The sequence below is a fragment of the Echinops telfairi genome, unplaced genomic scaffold, assembly GCF_000313985.2.
Source record: "Echinops telfairi isolate 266 unplaced genomic scaffold, ASM31398v2 ScPeMD7_5592;HRSCAF=6446, whole genome shotgun sequence".
NCBI lineage: Eukaryota > Metazoa > Chordata > Mammalia > Afrosoricida > Tenrecidae > Echinops > Echinops telfairi.
Window position 1 is genome coordinate 9,338,306 of NW_022109491.1, and position 13,709 is coordinate 9,352,014.

At 48.5% G+C, this 13,709-nt stretch overlaps 1 protein-coding gene across 9 annotated transcripts in view; it reads right to left on the reverse strand.

Annotated features, from left to right (window-relative positions):
- The window catches only part of NCOA3 (nuclear receptor coactivator 3), a 68,525-nt gene that overhangs the window by 1,347 nt on the left and 53,469 nt on the right, over window positions 1–13,709 (reverse strand). For 2 of the 9 annotated variants that reach the window (XM_045295155.1, XM_045295151.1), the window contains exons 12-19: window positions 12,915–13,053; window positions 11,824–12,018; window positions 11,181–11,453; window positions 10,960–11,086; window positions 9,418–9,589; window positions 3,443–3,733; window positions 1,901–2,005; window positions 331–562 (exon numbers count right to left, since the gene is read on the reverse strand). In XM_045295155.1, coding sequence (XP_045151090.1) covers window positions 331–562; window positions 1,901–2,005; window positions 3,443–3,733; window positions 9,418–9,589; window positions 10,960–11,086; window positions 11,181–11,453; window positions 11,824–12,018; window positions 12,915–13,053 — 1,534 coding nt within the window. The other 7 variants (XM_045295154.1, XM_045295149.1, XM_045295153.1 and 4 more) reach the window with 6 other exon arrangements.

The following is a 13,709-nucleotide window of genomic DNA, read 5'->3' on the forward strand; positions in this document are numbered from 1 at the left end:
TGCATGCAAAGGCCTCGCCCGGACTTGACCAAGCAGACAGAGGCTGAAGTCCTGCTATGTGGCACACGCCAAAGGAAGAAACAGTTGAATAAACGTCATCCTTCCCAACTGAAAGGCACGGGCCTAGAGGAAGGCTCAACTATGACACAATACCTCCGGTGCCATGCCATGCCCAGTCTAGGTGGTTTTCACCAGAAATATCTTAACACGCACATCTGCCTTGTGCAGCCAAAGAAGTTGTTGGCCATAGCCTGGTTAACAGTGGCATGCAGCCGAGTGCGTGGAGCATGGGCCCATCGTTACTGCGGGAGGTCATGTCCTCAGTGGTACCGTAATTGGGAGGGTAGGGAAACTGCTGCTGCGGTGGAGCTTGTGGCATCACGGCTCCTCCCAAGACCCCGTCCATGCTGGGGGAAGCCGTCACATTAGGCGGGGGGCTGAAGGCCTGGGCCTGCTGCTGCTGCTGCTGCTGGTGCATCATCATGGCCATCCTCTGCTGCTGGAAGTGATGGCTCAGCAGCTCCCGGCTTCGCTGGGCGACCATCTGCGCATTGAGAAAGCCCTGCTGCCACCGAGAAAGAACAGTTACACACTCAGGGCAAGAGCCAGTCTGTTTTACCCATACCATCCCACCATGCACCACGATGTCATACATTCAGCATCCACGATGCACCGGCCAGCTTCATACAGATGGTACCCCACAATGTGCCAGAGGCTGCTTCATACTGAGTACCCACAATGTACCGGGCAGCATCATACAGCACCTCAAGCTGCACCAGGCTGTGTCATACATACAGCACCCACAATGTCCCAGGGCAGGCAACCACACCCACATCCCTTTATAGTACAGTCTTTCTGAGGATTCTGGCCAGAGGGGCGCTAAGAAGGAGGTGTTACAAATTACTTAATAGAACTCAGGCACCAATTACACAAACGCAGAACCTCCTCAACACAGAAACAGTGGAAAGATCTGAGGACAAATGTCTCAGGGATGGTGACGTCAGCCAAACTACAGGAACAAATGGGCAGAAGGGATGCTGCAGGGTGAGTGGCACTGAGGGAAGCATGTGGAGATGGGGTCAGGCACAGAGAAGCTGAGGCAGCGAGCACCAGGAAGCTGGGCAAGGCAGGTGCCTAGCCTGGCTGCACCGATGTCCTCCCAGAAGCCAGCTTCATCAGCTCTGTGAAGGACACCCTGGTTGGGCCCCACCATACCCACCCTCGCTTGTGTGTTCACCTTGGCAGGGGGTACCCTAGTTCACCTCTCAGGAGACCTGACTACCAAAAAAATGTAGACACGTTCAGTACTTCAGAGTAGGTGCCAGTGGTGAACACTGGGCCTTTCACCAGTGCTGGTTTTCCTGGAGGGAGGTTGTCTTGTATGGGGCATGAACAGTAGTCCTCCAAGCTCCGGGGAAGTCGTCTGTATGGCTGTCTGCCGTGTAAGCACCCCTCAAGCTCTGCTGGGCAGCTGAGAGGAGTTCTGTGGGAAGCAGGCCCCTCGGAGGCTCTCACTGCGGGCAGGGTTATACACTCACTTCCATCTTGACACTTCTCCCCATTCCGAGGTTTGACCCAGTGAGCATGGGATTTATAATCCAGGAAGAGAGACCTTTAGAAATTCATGGCTTTAATGTCTTAAAAAGCAAGTTTAGGCTTTTCTCCCCACACAGCGATTGATCGCAGAGACAATGACTTAAAAGCCCCTAATTGTGGGTTTAATGGAGGGGCGGTCACTCTTCCTGTTGCCTCCTGTCATGGCAAGAGAGACAGCAAGAAGGGAGAACGGGGGATGGACTGGGAAATGATTCCTTACACAGGAAGCTGGAATTACTTTACTGCGAGCCAACCGTGTGCTGGGAGTCGGGGGCCCTGACAGGTGCCCCAGAGAGGTCCTCACCTGTGCGTTCATCTGGGGCTGCGTCATGGGCCTCATCACCGCAGGCCCTGTGGGAGCGGGGTGCTCCATCTTCATGTCCAGTGCCTGGCGGCTCTGATTCAGAAACTGAGGGAAGACACAGCAGGTAGAATCTAAGTGGCCGGTGCCAATGAGTCCAGCGCTGCTTTCCAAACTCCCTGCCCCACCTGGTGGTGGCCTGGCCCAAGCTGCAATGACCTGGGGGCCTGCTGGGCCCAGCCTGCTGAGCACCCCCATGGAGCTTTAAGAAAGGGGGAAGTGCAGTGTGGCGTCTCAGGAGTATCAGCAGCAGGAGCGGAGGGACTGATCGAAGCAGTTTTTTGGGGTTACTTAGGCACTGAGGGAAACTGTAAGCTTGGTCCAACTGAGCCCTGATTCAGTTCTCTCTTGGGAGAAACATGGGGCTTTCCACTCCCAGAAAACAAGTTACAGTACAGTGAGAACCAAGCACAATGATCCACTTACAGACACACACACACCAGGGACAGACAACAGAAACATGGGCACAGGGAGACAGCGGACGGTGTAAGATATGAAAATAATAATGACATAATTTATCAGGGGTGCATGGGGTGGGGGGGAAGTGCTGATACCAAGGGCTCAAGCAGAAAGAAAATATTTCAAAAATGATGATGGCAACATAGGTATAAATACGTTTGCTACAATTAATGTATGGATGGTTATATAAGAGCTGTAAGAGCCTCCAATAGTGATTTATTACTTTTTTTTAAAAAGGTTAGTCTTGGAAATTCACAAGGCAGTTCTACCCTGTCCGATGGAATTGCTATGAGTCAGGACAGGCTTGACAGCAGGGTGTTTGTGGGGGAGGGGGGATTGGCTGCCTTTTCCTGGGTCACTCGAAGCGGGTGGGGAGCAATGAAGGGGAGCTGGCACCCATCCACCCTGACCTGGCTTCCTGAGAGCCTGAGATGGTTTTCAGCACACTGATGCCCTGGTGCCCCAGACACTAAACTCTTTCACCCACCTGCTTAGATGGTCCCGTTCCCCACATTTCATAACACCATGCACTCAGACATAAACAATGAAGTCACTGAATTCTGAACCATTTCTTGGGGACAGGGAAAACAGTGAGAGAAACCAGTGTTCACATTTTAGAAACATCTACAAGGGGCTCCATTAAAAAAAGGTGAGATCCAGATTTAAATATCTGGTTATGAACAACAGGACATAGAGAGCGTCTACCTTTAAGACTACTAAGGTACCAGGAAGTTCTCTCTTTGCCCAAGAGCAATCCTGACTTTTACAGACCCTTATAAAAAGGCAATCAATTCTCACAAGTAGCCACATCCCCTCAAACGTAGGCCTGTCTGGATGCAGAAAACAGTGTAGAGAAAGAAAAAAGGTAAGAATCACCTGTGTTAAGGAGGGGTGGAGACTGTGAGTGCCAGGTGGGCAGCTGCCCCTCGAAATCTCCACCAGCTCCAAGGATACAGTCTACAAGAAAGGGGAGCAGGGGAGCCTGGGAATGGCACCCTGGGCCCAAGCAGGAAGGCTGCCCATTACCTGCTGGCCTTGCAGTCGCTGCTGAAGCTGCATCCGAAGCGGCTTAGGGGTACTGGTCCGGGGCCTCATGATGCTGGCCCTCGGGTGCATCCCTTGGAGAGGAAAACTGCCCTGCTGACTCATCTGGTTCATCATAGAGTTAAAGGATGATTGTCCCTGAAGATTAAAGCCACCTTGCATTGGGGGCCCCTGGGCTGGGTACGTCTGCCCATATAATGCTGCCTTTTGTTCCATCATGACGGCTGCTTCTTGGCCTTGAAAAGGTTCCTGTTTGGGTTCCAGCGCTTGTCCCTGAAACGTGAAACACATATAATGACCAGAGAAGCACATCTGGAAACGCTACAGGCAACCTGTGCCTTAGAGGCGGGAAGAGAAGTCCGACGTACACACGATGCTGCTGCATCCATGTACCACCTGCAGCCCCCTGAGCACCCGCCAGCCCCACCTGCCCCCAGCTGTGCCCCAGAGCCTCCTCCAGGTCTCGGACACACGGACGTCCAACTGCAGCTGGAGTCCAACACCGACAAGGCAGGAAGCCTGAGGCTCCGTGTGTCCCAGACCAAAGTCTATACCGACTTGGACCTTCCAGACAGATTAGAAAAGGAAAACCCAATGATCACTCCTGAGGCTAATAAATCCTCAGGCGTTATGTACAAGAATGTGTGCTCCCTAACACAAGTGAACGTGAGCTCGTCTGGGGTCTCACTGCAGGTAGTATTAGTAAGTTCACGTGGGAGTGGGTGTGGGCGCTCCTCAATCCCTCTGATTGGCCATTGGACAGCAGGACACACACTGTGGAAGGCAGATGCCATATGAGGGAAGCAGCAATGGGCTGCCAAGGGCTGCTGGCAGCCAAAAGCAAGTGGGAGAGAAGCAGGGAACGCATCTAAGGGTTCAGAAGGGAGCAGTGTGGCTGCTGCCCTCAGTGGTGGCCCCAGGACCACGAGACAGCGATGACCACATGACAACACTGTTGCTATGGTACTGGGAAACTGAGGGTGGCCAGCAGATGATGGAAAAAGAAGAGACTGAGCCTTCTGGAAGGGGAGGAGGGGCCTGCCAGGCTCAGACCCGAGCAGTACAGTATTCCCCGACCTTCTCCACCCTGGGGACAGACAGCAAGCTTGCCGAATATCCTCACCAGCTCTCCCCCTATAGCACACCTCACCCAACTGTGTTCTGTGACATCACCTCACTGCTCTGGCCTGGCACCCCCACCCCCATAAGTCCCAGGCAACCTTCTCTCACTACTCTCTGCTTTGGTCCCAATCACAAAACAAATGCTACATTTTCATCTCCAGTCCCAATGTCTGGACACCCGAATGCTGCTTACACACATGCACACTTACATCTTCACTGGATGCCTCGGGCATCTCAAACTGAACACGGGGAAAGCACAAGGTTGGTTTGTTGCGTTTTTGTTTTGTTTTTTAACAGCAGAATGAATAAGACCCACACCAAAATACGGTTTCATTAAAGTTCTAAGGAGAAAAGTTCCGTAAGAAATAATAAATGGGTCACAAGCACAGGAAGCAGAAGGGAATAAGACTCAGGTTCAGCACTGCCAGTGCCACACCCTCATGCACACCTGGGCCAAGAACTATGGGACAGCCTCCAAAATTCTCGGGAGGAACTTCATTTGAGGCCCTCCCTGCAGGAGGAGAAAAAGCGTTATCTGCTGACACACAAGGACCTCAAGCATTCCATCTCGTGCTACAAGGGCCTGGGAAGCTAATGAGGTTGTGTTTTAACACAACAAAGAGGCAAATTAAGATAGAAAATGACTTGCAACTCAGAAAACCAGATTTAACACTAACAATTATACATGTCCAGTCATGTGGGCAGAAAACGGAACCTGTCAGCGGGAGGAAAGGGCTTAATGGGTCATGTGATGTATCTCAGCATGGGGAGCAGAGGGGGCAAAGGTGTATGGTTCTGTTGATACATCTGGGGAGAAGCAGCAATGGGTGCATGTGTCCATGCATGCACGCGCTTCTCTCTCTCTCTCTCTCTGTCTCTCTCAGCAAATGCAAGTTCTACCGGAGGGCTCACAAAATGAGTGGTATATATGCACCATTCCACTTTGCTAAAATCCAAAACTTTCCAAATTTCTGAACACATCTGACTCCAAGGGTCTCAAATCAATGACTACATACCCACAGACAACTGTGATATCCAGAAGTTAATACATATAATTGACGTTGATAAAGAAATGACACCATATTCACAGGTCTTAGAAATAAAATATTCCCCAAGATAAGCAGTAAAAAGTTGAATTTCACTACCACTGAACAAGGGACAAGCGACTGTGCTTTTTCAATAAAAGTATTTCCATGTCACTTGACTTTGTTGACGTGAAATAGAAGGATCACTTTGCTAAACAAAAATAACTTTTGTAATACTGCTGCTCTGCTTCAAACCCTTCATCGGCTCCCCAGTATCTCAAGATGCCTCGGTGGCACCCCGCCTCCCTTGACCTCTCCCTTTTCCTCTCATTCCAGGCCCTTTGCTCACACAAACGTCCAGGTGCTTTCTAGCCTTCCCTGCCTCCAGGACTTGTAACTCTTTCTGGTATGTTCTTCCCCAAGGCCACGGCATAGCTGGACCCTTTGGGTCTTGGCTTACATGCCATTTCCCCCCAAAAGCTTCCCGACCTCTAACACTCCATTACTCTGTACCTTGTCGTCCTGGATTTGAAAATCTGAGCATCTGAAATTCCAAACAAGGCCCCACTAAAAGGAAAAGTACTTGCAACGTGTTAGACAACACACATCCTTCAAATGGCTGCTCAGACATCACTCGGTTAGAGAACACCCTCCTCCCAGGTCCCTGGCCAAAGCCTTGTCAGACCACAGGCCTTTCCTTATAACCTCCAGGGCACCCCATCTCCTGCCTGAGGGGGTCTCCTTCTGGGGTCTGCCTGCCCGGTGGGAGGAGAGCTTAGGGGGCTGGATGGAATTCATTTGCTCATCCTTGGTCCTCTGCCTCTAACAGGCTGACTGGCATGCAGAAGGTACATAAATATTTGCTGAAGGAAAGACTTAACCAGGAAACCAGTGACGGAACACACATAAACTAGTCATGCAGATAGACAAAATAAAACTCCATCAGAAAGCTCCACAAGACCTAAGTGGCCAATAAATAGAAAGATGCCCACTCATGCAGATCAAAGAAATACAATTTAAAACACGGTTTGCTTTATTGGGAGAGTGGGTGTGTGTGGGTCTGTGTGCAGTGGGTCTATCAGATTGGCAGGGATGTAAAAACTTAAGTCACACTCAGTATCTGTTTATTACTTGCACGCTCTTTCTTGCCTCTATTTGTACCTTCGTGTGTGTTCTTTGCACATGTGGTGTAGTAGGTAGGTTAGCACTCAGCTGCTAACCACAAGGTCAGCAGCGTAAACCTACCAGTCGCTGCATGGGAGAGACGATGCCGTCAGCTTCCATAGCAATGGCGGCCTTAGAGAAGCCCTAAGGGGCCGTTAGTTCCACTTTGTCCTATTAGGTTGCAGGAGTCAGACTTGGCTAGGAAGCAACAGGCCAGTGGGTCACTTCTTTCACCTGAGTCACACCAGCAGGTGCTGGGAAAAGGTGTGAGGACCTACCGCTCATACCCTGTTGGTAGGAAAGTCGCTAGTATAACGCTTCAGAACAGTAAGAAAGCATGTAACAAAGCCTTTAAAACACACACTACATCCTCTCTTGCATTAGAAGTACAGACACAGATTGAGCAAAACACATAAGCGTGTTCATGAGAGCCACACACAGGAATGGTTTAGACTATAATGTGTAGTAATAGGGTCCTGTGTCATCAAATTGAATTTGACAGAGTTGTACAGAAAAGCAGGCTGCAGCGGCTGCTGGGTTCAAAATGCCAACCCTGGGGTTTGCAGTCAAGCACTTATCCATGCGCCACCGGGGCTCTTTATATCAGCAGAGGATCGGTTAAGTTATGTGTCCAGCAGATGATATCAGACCAGTAAAACAACCATGAACAGATGGTGAAAAACAGTAACCTTCATAACGCAAAACTAATGACAAAGGACGTTAAAGTCTGCACATCTGTGCGTTCGTGCCTGTTGAAAGTCTAGTGGTCACTCCAAAAAGTGACCAAGCGTGACCGCTGTACAGGGATCACGGCAGGCCTAGGCTCAATTTTACTCGTCACTGTCACATAAAGAACACTAAATGGTTTATCACCGGGACAAAAAAGCTAATTCCAGCTTAAATGAAAATGGTTTGGGTTTGGAGGCAGGGGAGGTGGTGGTTTGGGTTTAATGGTCTCGGTGTGACCTTCAGTATGTGCACCTGAGCCTGAGTTGGGCAACCCTTCCTCATCCCAGTACCATGCGTACTCCTGGAGCCAGACAGAGGGCCGTGCTGCTTCCCAGACCCACTCTTCAACCTGTGGAAACTGTAGACCTGGCCTCATCCCACCAGCCCCAGCGAGCCCTTGGCCCATATGTGTCCCACTAGTTATATGGAAATCAACGCTACCTCATTAGAAATATTTTCCCCCTTCATTTCATTCAAAATATTTTCCATAAATGAAAACAGTGTTACCTCCATTGTTGAACTCAATTCATTCCAAACTCATGTTCAAACATCAAAAAGTTTACGAACTGAACATTTTTTCCATCACAAATATTGGAAAACCAAGTAATTGTTGTTCTGAGGTACCAAAAATTACGCTTATAATTTTTCTAGGTCTTTAGGTCACTGTGGAGGCGGCAAGCCTTCTCACATAGTCCTGGTGTCAGCATAGTTGTTTCTGATTTAGTCAAGGTAACAGTAACTTTTCAACCTCTTGGATGGCTTATTTCCTGGTTAACGACTTCACACCTTTCTGCACACTACATTAGTCGCTGTAACCACATCCCTCCCCCCAACCAAAAATGTTGATAAAGGCCGATTTAGCCGTGTTGTCTTCACCCGTCAAATCAGACAACTGGCGACCTGATTCTAACTTCACAATTTCTTTCTGTCTTTAACTCCATCATGGTTCTCGCAGTTTTCCTCGTAACTTAACTGCTGGGAACATGAACTTTATTTGGAGGCATGGTGATGCATTTTGAATAAATAAAGTGGGGGGGGGGCACACTTTCAACCCACTAATGTTGTCTAAGAACTATAACACTGTCTGAGCGAGAGTCACCGTGTGTCCCAGGTGAGACACACCTCACGCTCACTCTCTGCCGGCAGGTTCATTCCAGTTGGACTTGCGGTTTGACTGCTGAGTGACGTTGGGATAGAGTCGATCCTCCTCCCACCCCAAACTGTGCTGTTCCTGCAGTGGAAAGTTCAAGCTTAGAGCTTTGCAACAACGGAGCAGGAAATAACTGGGCTCTGACAGGCTGTCAAGGTCCGTGCCTGTACTTCCCACCTGTAGCATAAGCAGGTCCGTGTTTGGGACTCCATCAAAGACCGAGTCTCCCGGTGCACGCCAGCCTCTCTGAACGCAGAGCGGCGACGCTCCACACACAGGGCCGCACTGGTTGGGCGTATGGTGGAGAACAAAGACACTGGGGTGGAGTATGCACAGATCGACCACTGGGAAGGGAAGGGGCTTCAACTCCCAGACAAGTCAGCTCGTCTCCTGCAGCATTCAGTGGCTGGTGAGACAGCAGAGGAGAACTACAGAACTACGTGAAAAAACTTCTCATTTCACTAGATCGTTTCTAAAATTTGACATCTTACTAAAGCAGTAAGTTGTTGGGCGTGGTACCACAACCCTAGAGTATATTACTGCATTTTTATGCAGGTATCGGAATGTCACGTGGCAAACAGTCATCTTAAAAAGAGATGCACACAACAGCGACTTCAGGAAGCTCATGGAAAACTGAAATCAAAAGAAAACGGAATTTTCCAACAAACCATTTGTAGCCTCCTCACATCTAGGCCTTCTTAAGCCTGGCCTCATACACGTGTGTGCTCCTTTTCTTAACCCACCCCCTCTACAATTACGCCACCTACTTGGTTTACAAGCTCAGGGATGCCCAGTGCTCTGTCAATTTCTTCCAGGCCTGTGGCATCTGTATTGCTCAAGAGGGTGTGCAGCTGGTCCAGCAAGGCTCTCTCATCACTCTGGCCTTCGAGGTTGGAAGGTGGCCCAAGGAGATCATCCAGGGAACTCCTCAGAAGGGGCCTAAAAAGAGGCGTCAGTCAATTCCAATGATGTGCACTCTCCTTATGCCGCACGCGCGCGCGCGCGCACACACACACAGCAACCTTATGGAATATGTTTAATGTATACAAACACTCAAATAGCCCAAACGTCACTAAAAAATAAGTAGAAGAGTATATAAAGTAAAAACAACAAGGATTTAACACACACGAGGAGCACAGGCCAGGAAGTGCTGTGAGCATGGTTTGTTGTATTGTGCACACAGGAGCTAGGGGTGCGAGCCCACTTGTTGCCACTTGACCACAGCATGGCTCAACAACTCTACAACTTCACCAAGCCATCTTCGACCACAATATCTAGGTGCCAATTCCACCACCAAAAAGTAGTCTCCAGACCCTAGCTATGTACGAAACTATGTAAGAAACACCAGAGATTTGGGAGGAGGTGCTATTTTCACACCTGAAGAATAGAGGTGGTGTAACAGTCATCTTGTCTAAAGAGCTAAGGAAACCAACAAAAGAACAGGAAGGTCAGGGAATCTGCCCGAAGCCTGGGGCTGTTGCAGCAGGTGCACAGAGCGCATGCATCCCGGAAGTACAGTGCTCACTATATCCATGTGTGATGCCACACGGCCACTGTTGCCCCCACACACAGAGAGAGGGGCAGAAACACACCCTGCCTCACTCACAACAGCACTGCAAAATGGAAACAACTGGTGCTCTTACTGGGTAGAAAAACACTCGCCTGAATAAATTCACTATCTACTCAATAGATTTGGTTTGGTTTGGCTTTTTTTTCTTTGCTTACTGAAGAATTTGGCTTTGATTATAATCCAATGTGACAATAAGAAGTGGCTTCTGTCATGCACACAAGCTACCTAACCAAGCTAAGTAAAATCCAAATACAGACTTGGCCCACAATCCCTGGCAAGTTTAAATTAACTTTGGAAAGAAGTTAACCAATCTTAAAACATGAATTTTCCAGAAAGCTGAGGCTTTTGCTCTGAACATCACTTATAAAGGATAGGAACGTGTTCTTGCAGTCTAAAACAGGTGCTCATTTGTCCCCCAGCCTATGGGATCCTCCTCCTGGGAGTCGATTGTCTCAGAGAGGTAGGTCATTAGGAGCTGGACTACAGAGTGAGCCTGTAGCTAAGTAATACAGTGGGGTTTCAAAACATTTGTGGGAAATGGACTAGAAAGATGATGGAGTTTCTTGAACTTTCTGCAGTGTCCCCCTTATCCTCCCTCTCTCGCGAATGCTGCTGCTTGCTGCCTCCACCTCGCTGGTTCATCCACCGTCTCCACGAAATGCCATGTGTGCCTGTGCTCTGGCCTTCTGCTCAACAAGCTGAAGCCAGTGTTTTCCAAAGTCACAAAATAAAGCCCCACCTATTTTGAGTTCCATGAGGGCCTTGTTCCATGGACAGCATGCCCTCTGGCCAGGAGCCTGGTTGGCTAGGTGGTGCTGATTGGCTGTAAGGATTGACTGTCATTCCCATGGGAATCTCACCACGCCCTAGGGAAGCACACAGAAAGTATACATTTTCAAATAATTACCCTAAAACATGTTTTTTCTTTGTTTTTAAAGAAATAAAGAGGGGGAAGCTTACTCATTTGATGCATTTGCTGTTGCTGCTGCTGCTGCTGCTGCTGCTGCTGCTGCAACATTGGCCTCGTGCCTGGTATGCTATTGGACCGCATGGGCAGGGCGGGCAAGGAGCTGGCCATCGAAGGCCTGGGTAGAGCAGCGCTATAATCTGCCCCTGGTCGTCCCATGGGATTGGGATTCATAGGCTCCATTCTGCTAGCCTTTGAGTTTGGCAGGCCCCAGTCACCTGAGGAAGGAGGAGTCTGATTCACAGTCACATTTCGGTTTGGTCCACCTAAATAGAACATGTAAAAGTGATGAGATCTATCCATAGCACAGTGGATTCCTCCACATAACATGTAGATACAGCCTGGACCAAAAAAAGAGCTCAGTCCTTCAAAGCATAGGGGCTGTCCCACTATGAAAATGTTGTTTCTGATGGTCACAAGACTATGTAGTCACAAAAGGCTGAAGGTCTTAATAACTCAGACTTGGACCAAATGAAGCATACTCATAAAAGCACATCATGGTAATGTAATTAAAAAACAACAACCATGAATCCCATTTGTTTTTGTTTTTCCTTTTTCATTAAGCATTTTAAGATGTGCTTTTCTAAAACAACAACAACAAAAACATTTCATCCTATGAATTAAAAGCTAGCATACCCATATTGCAGCCATAACTGTCCTGAGCCTCCATCATTCTCGGGTTCCCACCTAACACAGGCTGCTTTGGTACCATGGGAAAAGTACTGATGCTCTTGCCCGGGGGGCTGGAGCCCACGGACACGGGGCTATCCAGTGACACTGCGCGGTTATATGGGGGCCGGATCGCCTGTACAGACTGCGGACTTCTCAGACCTGCTGGAAACACACAAGCACAAGTCCATATCCCCATGAGTTAATACACAGAAACTCAAGCCTAAGACCACCACCACCCACCAAAAATGCCTTCCCTACAGAAACAAACACTGTCTTCCTTTACAAAATAAACACTAAGCGCAAAAGATCAATTAAAAGCCTCGGATTCCAGATAGAGTAGAGCACCTCCATGCTAGCTGGGGCCCCGGGCCCAGGCCCGGACCCCGTCCAGACCTGATATGGTATGGTCACTCATATTCAGCTCCATTACTGTACTTGATAGTCAAAAGTCCACCAACATTTTAAAATCTTGCAACTTTTTCACAAACAAGGAATCAGAGAACATCTGCTCTCACCCCCCACCCAGCCCCACTCTATTTGATTGCTTTGACTGAACATTTAATTTCATTTAGGAAATATTGCTACTGCAAACCAGCAGCGGTCATATTCTGGGTAACTGTGAATTATTCTCTCAATTGATCACACACCCCAGATCCATTTTAAAATGTAAGGGAATAGGGGAGCGGCTTAGTGAGGCCCAACGAGCACCAAAGAGGAAAGCTTGGTCAATGGGCAAGACGCCATGGGAGTCAGAGGGCAGGTTTTGATCTTTACATTTGGGTTGTTTTGGTCTCCCGTCCTCCAACACTCTGTGACTAATGAAGAGGTACATTTTCCTGTAATTGCCGTGATGACTGATATCATGCCCATACGACATGAAAAGAACAGGACAATGTCTCTAAAACGATGTACGTTATACAGCAGATCGGAAACAGATAGTGCATGTGTTTTAAGTTGTATGTGATAATCAGATCCTGGTTCTTAGTGTAGGGGTGTGTGCAGGTGCACAGAAACACTGAGAAGCCAACAAAAATAAAAGCAACTTCTTTCCTTACCCAGAGAGTTCGTTCCTTGAAACATCTGTGGCTTAGCTCCCACCAGATTACTACCATTTGTGGGTATGGAATTATTATAAAAGTCTGACCCAGTCAGATCGCCAAGAATAGCATCTAGATTATCCAAATCTCCGGATGCCTGGAAATAAATTTTGACAAATTAATCCATGTATGCTCATAGATACATAGGTCCAAACTTATCTGTCTAAAGAAATACCTGCAATGGAAACAAGTGGAATGCAGTATTTGCCTAAAATGATAGCACCGAAGTAAAACGCCTGCATTTATATATGGCCCCTCTCCCTGGTCTTCCTTCTCAGAGAAAGAACAACTTTAACTACTGAGATAAATCACACATTTTTTTTATTGCCACTAGCCATTACCCCAGCTCCCCAGCTAACACTAATCACCAGCCCTCGAGCGCTCATGGCTGACACAGATATCCGCATCTGCCAGTGCCTTCTGGACACGAGCCCTCAGTAATAATAAAGCGACGTGTGTGTGCTCCGAAGGGTATTCGTGGGTGTGCACCAGAAAGGCTCTGAGTCACCACGCTGGAAAGCAAGAGGGTAAAGACAGTAAGAGGGGCATCTGCCTAGCTCTCAAGCTCCTCCACAACTGTCACTGGCTCAGGAGCAGCTGAACAATAGCTGGAATAGCACCCCTCAAGCACAGTTTGGGGAATGTATAGATAAAATGTGATCATGTACGAGAAACTTGATTTTCAGGTAAAACTCAAGATTTTTGCTGCATGCGACAAAAACTGCCTTCCATTGGACTTCTACCACACCCCGA